The following is a 15,834-nucleotide window of genomic DNA, read 5'->3' as shown; positions in this document are numbered from 1 at the left end:
AACTCAAGAATAAATTACAGTACAGCCGTAAAATGGAATACTCTAAAACAACAGAAATGATAACAAATGTTACATGGAACAGCAGAAATAACTTTGCAGACACAATGTTGAAGCCCGTCACAAGACAGTACACGCTTTATCATCACACGTAGGCATTGAAACGTAAACTGATCTGTAGTGACCAAAGTTGAAAGGGCGGTTTACCTTCGTAAGGTAGAAAGTCAGGAGACAGGAGAGATGGGTGTAAGTTTCTGAAATTGTTCAATTTGTCCATCTTGATAGTGGCTATACTAGTGTATTTACAATGCAAAAAATTCAAGCCCTACACTTAGGATTTGTGAATGCCTCTGGATGTTACATTTCACTAAGAATGTTTACCAAAAAAACCACATCCGTTTGTCTAGTTGAAAAAACATCTACAACCGCACAACTGTTCGATGAAATGCAAGCAAAGATTTAGCCCTTGTCAAATTAGATGTAAAATACCAGCATAAAAAAAAAAAAAAGACATTTCACCAAAGAATATCTGTAAGTCTTTGGCACAAGGAACTCTACAGATTACTATCTATCCCATTTTTGAAGATTCCTTGGGAAAACATATACCGTAGCCTCTAGTGTGAATTCATCCCAAGCACTGAAATTGGAAACTGGATACTAAGTGCCAAATCAGAAATCAAATTTAAAATGCCTGCTTTTCTTCCCGCAATAAAACAACTCAGCAAAGGAAGATCCGGCCCTTTCTGTCGCTCTCTTGCAGGGGACATGTTCGCCAGGAGCCCCGTCCTCAACCAATCCGGCCCCACCGAGTTCGTGTTCCGCGCCTTCACCACCGTCCCCGAATTGCAGGCCCTCCTCTTCCTCCTCTTCCTCCTGCTCTACTCGATGATCCTTTGTGGCAACGCGGCCATCGTCTGGGCGGTGCGCACACACAGCTCGCTGCACACCCCCATGTACTTCTTCCTGTGCAACCTGTCTTTCCTGGAAATCTGCTACACCTCTGTTGTGGTGCCTCTGATGCTTGCCAACCTTTGGGGCGCCCGGAAACCCATTCCGCTGGCTGGCTGTGGGGCCCAAATGTTCTTTTTCGTCGCCCTTGGCAGCGCTGACTGCTTCCTCTTGGCAATCATGGCATACGATCGCTACGTGGCCATCTGCCACCCGCTGCGCTACACCCTCATCGTGACCCAGAAGCTGTGCGTCCGGATGGTGCTGTGCGCCCTGGGCCTGGCCCTCCTCCTCTCCCTGCAGCTCACCTGCTTGATCTTCACCTTGCCCTTCTGCGGGCACCGCCGGGAAATCAACCACTTCCTGTGCGACGTGCCTCCCGTCCTGCGGCTGGCCTGCGCCGACATCCGCGTGCACCAGGCCGTGCTCTACGTGGTGGGCATCCTCGTGCTGACCGTCCCCTTCCTGCTTATCTGTGTGTCCTATGTGTTCATCGCCTCCGCCATCCTGCGCATCCGCTCCGCCGAGGGCCGCCGCCGGGCCTTCTCCACCTGCTCGTCGCACCTCACCGTGGTCCTGCTGCAGTATGGCTGTTGCAGCCTGGTCTACCTGCGTCCCCGCTCCAGCACCTCAGAGGACGAGGACCGCCAAATCGCCTTGGTCTACACCTTCGTCACCCCCTTACTCAACCCGCTGATTTACACCCTTAGGAACAAGGATGTCAAAGGTGCCCTGAGGAATGCCATCGCCAGTAAAGCAGCCTCGGACACCCGTTGAGGCTTAAGGGGCCTGGGGGTGGGTGTCTGTCAGTGGCCGTGATAATGGACTCTGAACAACGAATATGAAATTCTCATACTTACCTCCCCCACACTTTGCAGTTGACGTTTCTTTTTGCCATGTTGGCCCCATGTCCACAGTCTGTACTCATTTTCTTGAAGTGCTTGAATAAGATGAAAAATGTGGACAAAAACCTCAATGCAGGAGCGCTAGTCTGCGGGCCCTACTTTAAAGGTTCAGAGCTCAGTCGGGGCAAATGCTTCGTCAGGACCTCCCCCCCCCCCCCCGCCGCCCCCCCCCCCCATGCATGCTGGGACTAAAGCATCACAGACGCCCTGCCTCCTGAGAAGGCGATGATACTGAGGTATCCTGTGAACGACGCCTTCAGTTAGATGTGTTCCTACAGACATAGATCTTACTAAGAGAAATACACTGTACTGTTGTTTTAGATACGAACGTGTGGCAAACAGAAGCTTATCTAATGCATCAATTTCCTTCCTTCCATACATCCCAATGGGTTGCCTTCATCGTCCTTCATTGTGCCAGGAAGCGGGCAGGAATTGGCATCCATCGACTCAGCAGGACGCCAGCGCTGCGGGTACAAGCCCTCCGTGCCCTTGTTGGCTTTCCTGCAGCTTTACTCTCCTTCCTCGCCTCTTCCGGTGCCTTCTTAACGGCTACTGGTCGAAGACCCGCTCAGCAGGTGGCGCCACTGGTCCTCCCACCGCGGCACGTCCTGCAGCCCCATGGTGGTTCCATCCTCCTGCACCTGCTCCCTGACCACAGGCAAACCCTGTAGAATTCGCTCCTCCGTGCTTTGCACAGCTGGCTTCATGCTGCCCAGGCTTCCTGAGGAACAATGAAGTAAAGAGGGATCCAAGGACAGTTCTTAACAGAAATTACCTACTCCAGAACAGTTGGGGGTGGACACGACCTGTCAGGGAAGGGACTGGATGTTGCCCATTAGGCTGACTTCAGCTAGTGACCCCAAGAAGTAAGTGTCAGCCAGGGGATACTAAAACTCACCTAAGGACTTGGTACAATGTTTCTAAATGCCATAGGGCTAAGTTTACCGAAGGCCTGAAAATGCTTCTTTTTACTAATTCAGTAATTCTCGTTCTAAAATCATAATGTCAAATAATTAAGGCTAACATAACTGGAACTAGAAGCCTGTTCCTTTCCTTTATAAAACGAAAAGGCATTAAAATCTCACTTCCAGTGTTGGACACATGAATATAACATACTTACAATGCATTTCAACCAATATTAAACAACAAGGGGCAATGTTTCTCATCAGAACACTAAGTGGTAAGAGCTAGAAACAAACCTGTATGTATAACGGGAGCCCAGTTTGGTAAACACACATGTGCAGAATAACAAATACACGCACACCAAAAAGTTAGTCGTTCTTATCTGGGCTTTGTAGAATTATGGGTAATCGTTTCTTCTTTATTCATTCATGCATGTTTCCAACTTTTGTAAAGTGAGACTGTGTTACTCTTGTAAGCAGATAAATGACAGTTTCTGTAAACTCCTATCACAGCACAATCCACCTTTCTTATTCTTCCTAAACTGGCGTATTTTTTTGTCTCAGTTACTTCTTCTCTTCAAAATGACTGCTTTCCACGCTTTTAATTGTTTTCACGCTGATGTCACATGGGGGTAAGGAGAAGGACTACAAAGTGTTAATTATTCTGGAAACAGTCATGGATTTCACAATGTATGAGAAATGCCTTTGCTTCCAGCTAAATGCTGGAGGGAAGGAACAGAACTCTGGTTGGCAAGCTGCTTATCAACCTATGCAGGCCAAGCCACATCAGGACAGAATGAATCAATTACATGTGCACACTGTGCGAGACATTGTCGAGAATGCAAACATCAGGAAAGTTTCCAACTGTGTTTCCATGCCTCCTCTTGTTTTTATTTAAGGTCACAAATCATATAGAAAATTAACTTGGGGGGTGGCGCCTGGGTGGCTCAGTCGGTTAAGCATCCGACTTCCGCTCATTTCACGATCTCACAGTTTGGGAGTTTCAGTCCCCCGTCGGGCTCTGTGCTGACAGCTGGGAGCCTGGAGCCTGCTTCGGATTCTATTTCTCCTTCTCTCTCTGCCCCTCCTCGACTTGTGCTCTGTCTCTGTGTCTGTCTCTCAAAAATAAATAAATGAAAAAAAAAATTGTTTTAGAGAAAAAAAAAGAAAATTAACTTGGGACCCAAAAAGAAGGTGAACTGTTACTCTATCCAGATGAAGCTTCCACAGCAATGATCAATCCTTTCAGCTGGATTACTGGGCTCCCCTAGTTACCTTCCTGGGCATATTTTAGCTGAATGGAAGCTCCTCCTTTTTGTCTTTTTTTCTTTTTTAAAAATTAAACATGACACTACATGCAGTACAAAATGGAAATCACTTCCATTCACTGAAATGACACTGCCTGCAAGTAACTTTGTCAGAAACATCGTTATGTCTTCTTAAACACTTTATCACTGATATGTTTGTCACACTGCATTTCTCCAAGTCCTTTCTCCTGGTTCAACTGGTGCATGAAAGGAAGGGTTAGCCACAGTGGTGAGGGTATCGTTTCCATGTGCAAATTCCTTCCCAGCACTTCTCAAAAATAATTATTTATTTTTAAACCCAAATTCTGAGAAAAGGTATTTTGAGAAATTAGGGAAATTGGAAAAGGCATCGTAACTCTCCCGCAAGAATTAAAGCATAATAAGCAACACAGAGAGGCTACTGGTTTAGAGAATCCACGAATGCCCAGGGGAAAAGAAAGAGCAGGAAACATGACACACAGGGTCAGAGGTTAAGTTTACATGTTTGGGACCAGGAAAAGACCAGAACAAGAAGCACTGGGCGAGAAACCGTCACGATGGGTCAGTCAATCTTGCCGGTAGCTGTTTCCGTGTGTGAGTTCGTGGCCCTGTCTGCTGCTAACTTTGAGTCATCCTTGCAAATAAAATAGTCATAAGTTTATATGCCTGGGGAATTTTATACAAATCCTATGAGTGATGTTCTAAGAAATAACACGGTTTGGAAGCAAATAAGTCCTCAGATTGGCAGTTTTGACATGCGATCCTGCACAGAACTGTTGATACTAGTGGGAGATTGGAATGTGTCTTTCCTCAAATGCCACCTGGTAAGGCTCACGGGCTTTTTCCAGCATTTGCGTATTTGCTGGTATTCACTTGGTATATAGTAATATACCTACTGTTTCTAACCATTGAACAAATTTTAGATGCCTACCATAATGAGTAAAGAGGATAAAGAATGGTGAGAAAGGTTTTTACATGGCTTAATTTTGTAAGTTCCTGAAAATTCCCAAGAATTCCATTTTCTCCTTTCCACAGGTTGAAGACCAAGGAAACCATATAAGGAGTGTGTACTTGTGCCCGTCTGTTTTATCCAATCACGACTAACGAGTGTAGACGGAGAGATGGCTAGATAAGAGAAGGCCGGAGTAAGAGAGATTATGTACCAACACATCCTGGGCAGACGGTTCACTTTGTGGATATTAGATGGGTCAGAAACAACCGGCAACAGCACATCATCAAACGTCACAACAGGTATTTTCACAATGACGACCACATTCCCTTTCCTCCCTCCCTCTCCCTCTCCCAGTACCTACTTCGAAAACCACATTGTAAAATTATGGATTCTAGGGAAAATAATAAGAAGCTTGAAATAGGATAGTGATTATTGCTTGAACCTCTCTTTGCCCAACAGCTCTGACTTAAGACTTGTCTTAGTTGCTCCTTTTTGGTTTCTACCCAGCTCTCATGAGAAGGAAACAAGTATGACGCTCATACATGGGGGGAAAGAGGTTACTCAACAGAGATGGGCCACAGTGTTTTGTAACCATCCCCTGAGATCACAGCCCACATACTTGGTGATCTTTGTAAAATTGTTTTAGAAAGGCACCTCGATGCCATAATACAACAACCCTTTCAACAAATATTAATCATGGGTGTTCATTTACTCATTTTTAAACAAATGTGTAGAAAGAATCTACTATTTGCCAAAGTCTCTGACTCTATGGGTCTAATGTTCCCGAGAGGGAAAGAGATAATATATCCATATGCCGGTGCTATGAAAATAAGGAGGAGAGTGGTGATGGGGGCCAAGGATTTGGGATACACAAGAATGTTGAGGGATGGTGACTTGGGGGATGAAAAGAGGACTGTATTATGTACCTGACACTGTGCTATATGCTGGAATTCATAGACAAAACACAAGATACCTGCTTTCAAGGAGTCTACAGACTATTGGGAACATAACCACACAATTATTAGTGTCTTACACATGGTGTAAGATGTGCCTGTGTCCTCCTCAACATAAGTTTTGGTGCTTCTTATGTGTATTCTCACAGAAGGGTTTATATTTTTTCCATGGCCAAGTTGCTCTTAGAAACTCTGGCTCCAAAATGTCTAAGACTCCCTCCCACCCATACATACGAGTCCAGAAGCCTTCAGCAAATCCCTGTGGCTGTACATAAGTGCCCACTGGCTTGTTCTATCCTGGGTCTTCTTATTTCTAAGATACCGCCACATATCTGGTCTCATCTCTCTTGTCGAGTGTGGACCAACTTCCTGTTAGACCAAGACATCTTAGAGGTCGATATCTTCCCTTTCGATGTTACCATATGTAGAAACATCCTTGGCTTCACGCTGCCTCCCAGCTTCTGCTTCCAGAATCCCCGCAAAGCTTTAACATCTCCACCTCTGCTTCTCTGGCAGAAATGACAAGGCAAGAAAAGATTTTTCCAGGAACTCCGATGCCGTCATATATTCAAATTCCCCTTGAAGCACAAAAAGGAAAATGTAGTGGCCTTATTTTGGTTTTATTATATTTTAATTGAAGTGTAAGCAGCATACAATAAAATGCATAGATTTCCAATGGCTTGGTTTCATGTATTTGGGCAACTGTACTCAATAATAAGATATTTTCATCACCCCAGAAATGTCTCTTGTGCCACCTTTCCAGTCAATTCCCCTCCCTGCCGAGTCAACCACTGTTCTGACTTCTATCACTGCAGATTAGCTGTGCCCATTCAGAAATTCCATATGAATGGAACCCACACAGTTTGTATTCTTTTTGTGTCTGGCTTCCCTCGCTTAACATGATGTTTCTGAGATTCAAACAGGTGGTTATGAATTTCAGCAATTTGTTCTTTTTTACATCTGAGTAGTATCCCAGTGTATGAATATACCACAATTTGTTAATCCAATTTCTTTATCCATTGTGAGCTTGATTCTAACGTCTCATTTTTGTTTCTGGGTGTCTTATGCTTGACATGTGAAATGGGCACTTGTCATCAGATGGTTTCTCTGGCCCCCATGCTCCAGTTCTCTGAACTCCCATGCCCCACTAGCCAGAGCTTAACACACCTATGTCTCAACCAGGCTTTTCTGGAGATATTTTGTTATCTGAGCCCTTGGTGATTTTATCAGTGTTTATCTCAAACCAGCTAAGAAAAAAAGGCTGGGATTATGGAGCTTTTAAATTATACTGGACTGGAAACCACTTCATGCAGTTCTCTTTTTGGTTCTGCCCAAACTAATCAACTGATGTCAACAAGGCACCCATCCTCCTAGGGATCAATTTACTCATTTGTACAATGAGCGATGTTTTAGTTGACCTTCGTGGTGCCCTCCAGCTCCAGATTCCATGACTTTGTTCGTGGAATGACTCCACACCATGTAATTTATGAGCGACTAGAAATGATTGATAAGGAATTGGTAAATGCAAAAGCAGCACCTTTCCCTGACATTAGAAGCGCTCCAAGATCAGGCCCCAAGGTACAACTTTTCAACTTTATTTCTTACTTCTTCTTAGGAACCTCAACCTTAACGACACCGGTCTCTTTACTGAACCCAGAACATGCCATGCATGGTCCCACCATGTGGCCTCTGCTCAGACCATTGCCCTGCTCCACAATCCCTCCCTGTGTCTCCCCACCCATGTACACCCTACCCATGTTAAAAGAATGACTCTGGTTCACGTCTTCCATGAGATATTTACTTACTAGCCCAGTGCACAGATAAGTCTCCGTCTCCTGGATTCCTGCAGCATTTTCTCTACCATGCTTGATGGCTGACGGCAATCACTGTACTTGTCTCCACCTGCCATTGGAAACTTCAAGTTCTTGCTTCTTTGTTCACATCTTGTATCTGCAAGTTAACCGTGAACGTCTAAGAGGGTAGAGCCTGAGTGTTAACCCGCATGACTTCCCCCTAATACCTAAGCCAGAACAGGATATGGAGTAAAGTCTAAGTAATGTTTTGTTAATAAACTTTGAACAGATAAAACGTAGTCAGAAGCTTAGGAGATTTTCCCAAGTCCTTCTCTTTCGATAGGGCTAACCCTCAGGTTCTACCTCCAAAATTTCACAACATGGGAGAGAAAGGGGGTTTCCATTTCCTGAAACCTTGCCCCAGGATAATTTCGAACACTGGAGGGAAGATTATAATGAGCAATCACGACAACCAGAACCCAAAAGGTTAGGACAACTGTGTATCCTTACCCCTCGGGGAAGCAGAAAACAATCCAGATCAGCCAAAGTGCTATCCCAGAGTCAGAGAGTCTGATGACAAATGAAGGAGGGGGATGAGGAACTTAGTCAGAGCCTCAGGGCCAGCTAGAAATGGGGGGACTAGGACTTGTTTTGCTAATACTCTTGCTGTAGTTTTCCAAGAGACCGAGACTGGCCATCCCCTTGATGACATCTCCACAGGGACAACATCGCCCCCACGTGGGCAAAAACCAGGACTTGGAGGTAAAAAAAATCTTAGATATTCTAATGGTTTTCTCTTCAAAGCTCACCTTTATCTGACAAAATCTTATTCCATAGTATTTAATGTCATGGGAGCTGGAGAGAATTGAAGATAAAAGATATAAAGGGTCCTTAAGAGGAGAGGGTACCTGGGCAATAATGAATACAAGGTTGAGAAATACTGCGCTGGGCTAAAGGGGCTTATCCTTCCCTTCTCAGAGCGTTTTCATTCCCTTGGAAAAACGGAAGCCCCACAGTGTGGTATGAAGTGTACAGATGAAAGAGGCCTGAGTACATCTGAGTGGCACCGAGGTGGGTTGGATTGGACGCTAACCCTTCAAAGGACACTGCTCGCCTCCCAAACTCTGCCCTTTTTCCTAGGTCTCTCAGCCAGCAGACATCCACGTGAACCTGATTGCCAAACCTGCCCACACAAAGTCCCCCTCCTCTTCCAGACTCAGATTGATAGCCATGTTTCTGAACGTGGTTCCTGACTTCCTGTGTGGCCACGGTTAAAAAAAAAAACCAACTACAGACCAAGGTGGAGTCACTTCCTCCGGTATAGTAAACCAAGACTTAACTGCGGTTTCAGCCTCTGCAAGAGTGGGCTTTTAAGCCAATCCATCTGGGATGTTCTGGTCAGCACCAGTAAGGTAATCTGTCAGATGGGCTCTCTCTCCCCCATAGGAAGATAAGGTCATTTGCATGATGAGCCCCCCCCCCCCCCGGCCCAGCCCTTCCTCCTAAAGGAAGATGACCTTGCCTGAAACAATCCTTTTCTTTCATTAATAACGTCCTTGTGGGGCGCCTGGGTGGCTCAGTCGGTCAGGTGGCCGACTTCGGCTCAGGTCACGATCTCGCGGTCCGTGGGTTCGAGCCCCGCGTCGGGCTCTGGGCTGATGGCTCAGAGCCTGGAGCCTGCTTCCGATTCTGTGTCTCCCTCTCTCTCTGCCCCTCCCCTGTTCATGCTGTGTCTCTCTCTGTCTCAAGAATAAATAAAACGTTAAAAAAAATAATAATAACGTCCTTGTCCTACCCTCCTTCTTATAAAAACCTTTCATTTTGTAAAGCTCCTTAGAACCCCATTCTGCTTGCTAGTGGTATGGTGCCTGATTCATGAATCATTTAACAAAGCCAATTAGTTCTTCATATTTACTTGGTTAAATTTTTAAAGTTTATTTATTTATTTTTAGAGAGAGAGAGAGAGAGAGCACAAGCAGGAGAGGGGCAGAGAGAGAGAGGGAGAGAGAGAATCCCGAGCTGACTCAGAGCTGTCATTGGAGAGCCTGAAGCGGGGCTCAAACCCACGAACTGCAAGATCATGGCCTGAACTGAAGTCAAGAGCCGGTCGCTTAACCAACTGAGCCAGCTACGTGCCCCAAATTTTGCCTTCTCGCACTGCGAAGGAGCCAGATGGTGCAACTGGAAGTTCAGAAGAGTCAAGTCCCCAAGGTTGACGGGAAACAAGAGATGAGAAGGGACGAGGTACAAGAGCATCCTTTCCTTTTCTCTTCTCTGAACTCCTGGCTGCAGTGGCTCCTTCCCACATGCTGAGTGAACATGGCTGATGAGTAATCTCGGCCCCTCCACGCATGGGTGCAATTCCCTTTGCGGTAAAGCGTCTCACCACTTTGTTTGCATCTAGCCTCGCCTCCTTCCCTCAGTTGTCCTCACCTCCCCGGGGAAATCTTCCAAATAGAATGTCAAGATCGAAATTCCTGCTTCGGAGTCTGCTTTCTAGAAGACTCATGCTAAGTTGGCAGTTGTCTTAAGCATTTCAGGCTGTGTAACAAGACATCATAAACTGGGAGTCTTACAGACAACAGAGTTTTACTGCTCACACTTCTGGAGGCTGGAAGTCCGAGACGAAGGTGTGGGCAGTTTCCCCGTCTGGTGAGAGTCCACTTCCTGGTTCATAGATGGCTGTCTTCTCCCTGTGTCCTCGAATGGTGGAAGGGGATGGGGGGGGGGCTCTCTCTGAGTCTCAGTTCTGAGGGCACTAATCTCATTCATGAGGGCTCCACCCTCATGATTTAATCACCTCCCAAAGGACCCCCCCCCCTCCCGCCACCTGCTAATACCATCACCTGAGAGTTAGGTCTGAACATATGAATCTGAGGGGGACACAAACATTCAGACCATAACTGTAGTAGAAGGAGCTCATAAACATATCAGGATTATGGTTCCACCCACATTTCCTTCCTACCTATAACTAGATAGATTGATATAACAGAACAGCTTGCCTTCTCTTTCTTCTTCATGATGTAGTTCTTTTAAATATTAGTCCTGAGTAACTATATGGTTAGTCTATAGGTTGAATTGTTTCCTGGTGAGGAGGGCGTGAGTGTTCCTGGTTTGGGTCGGAAATACCCGCATGACATAATGAGGCACATGTAAGCATTAGAAGGGAGGTACTGATTTAGGTTGTGTCTCTGGCTATAGACCATCGCTTGATCCTGCCCTCTTCAGGGTCTCTTTCTCCTGCCTTCCCAGCAAATCTGTGAACCACCCCAAATCATTTCAGTATGTTTCTTTTGTGTATCAAAAACCCAGGGTTTATTTCATTCTTTGGCAGCTAAGAGCCCTGAGTGCTGAACCACTGGACCCCGAGATTCCCTTCCAATGCTGACATGCATTCACATGGCACAAAGACCATAGCCTCTCCCCTTCTGCTAGAGACAGAATCTCTTTGGAGTCCTAACCCCCTAATGCAGGAATTTCACTTATTTCTTGAGGTATTTCCTAAGTGCTCCCCCTCTACTAGGCACTAGAGAGGAAACAGAAGGAATCCAAAGTATTTACCATCTCACTGAAAACCTAAGACACACAGCAAACAATTCACTTGCGGGATGAAGAGCCTCAACCAACAAGTGGGAAGGGGCACCTGAGGGCAAACAAAGAAACAAAACAACAGAGCTGCCTGGCTCTTTCCCGTTTTCCTCACCGAAGCTGGGATGTGAAAACAACCGTCTGTTTTGAGGAAAGCACTTCAGGGACACCATCCCAAATGACACTGAAAGAGCCAAATGTCCCACGAGAGCCCAGCACCATGACTTGTGCTTGGGGAAAAGAGTCTGGTTCTGAAAAATATGTAAGAGCTGCTCCCAGGCTCCCCGCTGCTACCCTGCCAACAATCAGTTAAGCTGCTGGGTTCAGATTCCAGTAACTTCCTGAGCTCTTATCATCCTTCAGAGGTGAGCCTGTTTAGACTTTAGCGCTGCTCTTAACCAGCGAGGCAGGTGCCTCAGGGACTCCATTTGTGTAGGACTGCTGGCAGGTGGGAGAGACAGGAGATTGTCACTCAAAACTACACGTCGCCATTCTAGTCAAGCCCGAACCAGCCCAGGGCTTAGTGATCACAGGGCCTTAGAAGGCAGGTCTGTGTCTTGACCCGAGGTTTCAATATCGATGCCTGCCAGTTCTTTATCTCGTCATGGCTTTGGGTGGGAATCTCCCTTCTATAGGTAGGCTTCCCCTCTCTGATTTGTTTTATATATATATTTAAGTTTATTTATTTATTTTGAGAGAGAGAGAGAGAGTGGGGGAGGGGCCGAGAGAGAGGGGAAGAAGGAGAATCCCAAGCACTCTCAGCACAGAGTCTGAGGCGCGGCCACGAGGTCATGACCTGAGCCAAAATCAAGAATCGGATGCTTAACCGACTGAGCCACGCAGTCACCCCCTCTGCCCTCTGACTTGTAAGCCAGCCTTCTCATGAGCAAGGAGACCTCAGATCTACTGCTCAGTCTCCACTGCCCTTCAGTTTGCCAGAATCCCAGAGGGGGAAGACTCCTGGGGTTTGGCCTCTTCATGGAAAGAAAAGTTATTTGGGGACACAATTATCTCGGATCTTTGGGAGATGAGTGAAGGGAGAGAAAGAGGAGGCAATACAAGCAGAGCAGAAAGACTGGGAGGAACCACATACCTCAGCCCTCGGCCCAGTGTTCTTCCCAGGCGGGTGCAAGGAAACCCAGACTTGGTTCAGTCTCCCTTCCCTGACTCTGGGCCGCACCTTGGGGGTTCTCTCTTGCTTTTCAGTCACTGTTAGTTTTAAAAGTAACTTCTACTTTGGGACTCAAGACCACTTCTAGGTTTGCAAAAGCCTGGACCAATTCAACACTTTAACTTCACACCCTTCAAAGTACTCGTCCTCCCCCATGAGCTCAGGCAGCTTGGGGAGATGCAGTGGGAAGGAAGAAGAAAGGGAGGGGGTAAGAGAACCAAAGTCCTCAAGTCTGCTGGCGTGGAATACGAACAGTTGGTGAGTTTCGCGTGGCAGGCGTGCTCTGTCATGAGACCGGTTGGGGTTCTTCAGAGGCCTCCTTTTTGGGACTGCTTGCATCAAGGGCAATGCATTTTTTACCTGATCTTTTTATGATCCCTCTTTTGTAAGAGAGCCCGTCCACGACCTCACTGCTACGGCCTCCTCTGCCCCAGCAAGATCTTTTGGGTGGAGTCCCAACACAGTGGTCTGAGTCCAACAAGATCCAGCAGCACTCACTTGGCCTCTCGATAGGAAACTCACCTACTCATGCTATGCCATGGTGAGGGTGCAGAATTGCCCCCCACCATGCTTTCTCCCCTCCCCCAGCCACAGGTGGCTAATCCAGGGAGCCTCCCATCTTTATTTATTTTTAATATATGAAATTTATTGTCACATTGGTTTCCATACAACACCCAGTGCTCATCCCAAAAGATGCCCTCTTCGATACCCATCACCCACCCTCCCCGCCCTCCCACCCTCCATCAACCCTCAGTTTGTTCTCAGTTTTTAAGAGTCTCTTATGCTTTGGCTCTCTCTCCCACTCTAACCTCTTTTTTTTTTTTTTTTCCTTCCCCTCCCCCATGGGTTTCTGTTAAGTTTCTCAGGATCCACATAAGAGTGAAAACATATGGTATCTGTCTTTCTCTGTATGGGGAGCCTCCCATCTTTAGAAGTGGCACACAAACACAAGTCTTCAGGTTCTTACAAGTCCCCTAAACTTTCTCCGTTCACCTAACATCCAGCCACGAATGAAGTGAACTTCTGGTCTCCCTTCTTGTACACATTCCCCAAGAGTAGCTTTTCTGCATCCTCCCCCTAACGTGAGTGGGCAGGAGCACCCACACTGCAGTGTATTTCAGTAAGCTCGCTTGGTTCTCCTTCCCAATCTCTTCCCTCAGTGACTCTTCCCAGTTCTGTCTTCTTCAATTTCAAAATGAAAGCGAACACTAGGAAAGGTGTTAGGGCCATTTTCTTCATTTTTAAGTAATTCCTTCAGGGGTATCCAGCATCTTTAGAATATGGAGTACACCTCACCTGTCGTCCTTAGTTTCAGGCTTTTCACTACATTTGGAACCCACTCTAACCATCACTGTCAGAGTCGTGTTCGAGTTTCAAATGTGTTCATTGAGAAATGTCTATCGTGGTGGCTCTGACTTTCCTTTGGAAGGCATTTCCTGAGTCTCTGAACCGCTAACGTAGTTCCTCATTAAGTAATCTTTCTCCACCCCCCTCCAGCGGCTGCAGCCAAATGTTACCACACTGGCTTTTCTTTGGGTCTGTGAAGACCTTGTGTTCCTTTCTCCAGATCAGCAGAAATATGCATCAAGGAAATCGAACCACCGTCTCTGGGTTCCTCCTTCTGGGACTCTCCAACCAGGCTGAGCAGCAGAAGGTCCTCTTTGTGCTTTTCCTGGGTATGTACCTGGTCACTGTGGTTGGGAATGGACTCATCATCCTGGCCATCGGCTTGGATTCTTACCTTCACACTCCCATGTATTTCTTCCTTGCCAATCTGTCCTTTGCTGATATTTCCTCCGTATCCACCTCAGTCCCCAAGATGCTGATGAATATTCAGACCAAGACTCAATCCATCTCCTATGAGAACTGCATCACGCAAATGTACTTTTCTATTGTGTTTGTCGTTATTGACAATTTCCTCTTGGGCGTCATGGCCTATGACCGCTTTGTGGCTATCTGCCACCCTCTGAACTACATGACCATCATGCAACCCAGGCTCTGCGTTTCACTCGCGGTCATTCCGTGGGTCCTCAGTAATGCTGTTGCCCTAATACACACTCTTCTGCTCCTTCCGTTGCTTTTCTGTGACAGCAACACTCTCCCACACTTCTTCTGTGACTTGGCTCCTCTGCTCAAGCTGTCCTGCTCAGACACAAGGATCAATGAACTCGTATTATTTATCGCGGGCTTATCGGTTGTCACCTTCCCCTTTGCCCTCATCCTCTTCTCCTACATCTGCATTGTCAGGGCTGTCCTGAGAATCTCATCCACAGAGGGAAAGTGGAAAGCCTTCTCCACCTGTGGCTCTCACCTGACAGTTGTATTGCTCTTCTATGGGACCATTGTAGGGGTTTACTTCTTCCCCTCAACCACTCACCCTGATGGCGGAGATAAGATTGGTGCAGTGCTATTCACTGTGGTGACGCCCATGATGAACCCCTTCATCTATAGCCTGAGGAACAAGGACATGAAAGGTGCCCTAAGAAAGCTCCTCAGTAGGAAAATCTTCCTCCCTTTGATGCCGTGGGCATCTGATTTATCCCCATAACCAGATGGATGATTCTGCCCAGAGTTTATGGCATAGATGTGATGGTTCAGTTTTAGATCCGCCTCCGAGGGGCCGGGGCTTTCCCACATAGCTCTGGTCTTGGAAACGAGGCCCTAACCCCGTTGGTAAGTCACAAGGAAAGCGCATTATTCTGATTCTCATCTATGTTCCTGCAAACTTGGGCACAAATCATTTATAACTTAGACAATAACAAGTGCATGTAGTACCTTTTACAGCTTTGGAGACAGTTATTTTATTTATTTATTTATTTGTTTGTTTGTTTGTTTGTTTATTTATTTATTTGAAGACAGTTATTACTAATTCCTTTATTCAATCTTGATTTCTCTAGGTCAGCTTTTCTCAAAGTCTGTTTTGCCAAAACTACTATTCAGTGAGATGTTCACAGAAGGGTCCCACATCCAAATAATGTGAGGCAACTCTGAGCTGCATGAAGTAAATGTCTTCACTAGACAACTTCTTAGAGCCTTTGGTATAGCATAAATCTCCAAGAAGGCAGTATGGTACGCAGCAATTCTCACATGTATTCAATCATATATGAGCTTATTCAGTCGGATATAACCTGACTCATCACCAAGTAGTTCGTGGGACTAGTGTGCAAAACATAATTGGAGAAGTGCATTCAATGACAAATCAGAGAGCATTTCTATAAAAGACATCAGTTCTAGTCCTGACTCTGCCCCAAAGTAGTTATGAGACTTATGGCATGTCAATTCACTTTCTTGAGTCTACTTTCTCGTCTATAAAACAAGGTTATTAGTTCTAGTTGGTGA

The 15,834-nt window shown here is 46.2% G+C and overlaps 2 protein-coding genes across 2 annotated transcripts; both read left to right on the top strand.

Moving 5' to 3' along the window:
• The first annotated feature begins 728 nt into the window (after positions 1 to 728).
• Positions 729 to 1,722, top strand: LOC131488875 (olfactory receptor 10Q1). Its single transcript, XM_058690722.1, has one exon. It carries the CDS (start codon positions 763 to 765, stop codon positions 1,720 to 1,722), a length of 960 nt encoding a protein of 319 aa, XP_058546705.1. The 5' UTR covers positions 729 to 762.
• A 12,201-nt stretch (positions 1,723 to 13,923) lies between these two features.
• Positions 13,924 to 15,043, top strand: LOC131486682 (olfactory receptor 1S1-like). Its single transcript, XM_058686572.1, has one exon. It carries the CDS (start codon positions 14,006 to 14,008, stop codon positions 15,041 to 15,043), a length of 1,038 nt encoding a protein of 345 aa, XP_058542555.1. The 5' UTR covers positions 13,924 to 14,005.
• Positions 15,044 to 15,834: the final 791 nt, after the last annotated feature.

The sequence above is a fragment of the Neofelis nebulosa genome, chromosome 10, assembly GCF_028018385.1.
Source record: "Neofelis nebulosa isolate mNeoNeb1 chromosome 10, mNeoNeb1.pri, whole genome shotgun sequence".
NCBI lineage: Eukaryota > Metazoa > Chordata > Mammalia > Carnivora > Felidae > Neofelis > Neofelis nebulosa.
Note: the sequence above shows the minus strand (reverse complement) of the source record. Positions and strands in the feature narration are given on the sequence as shown.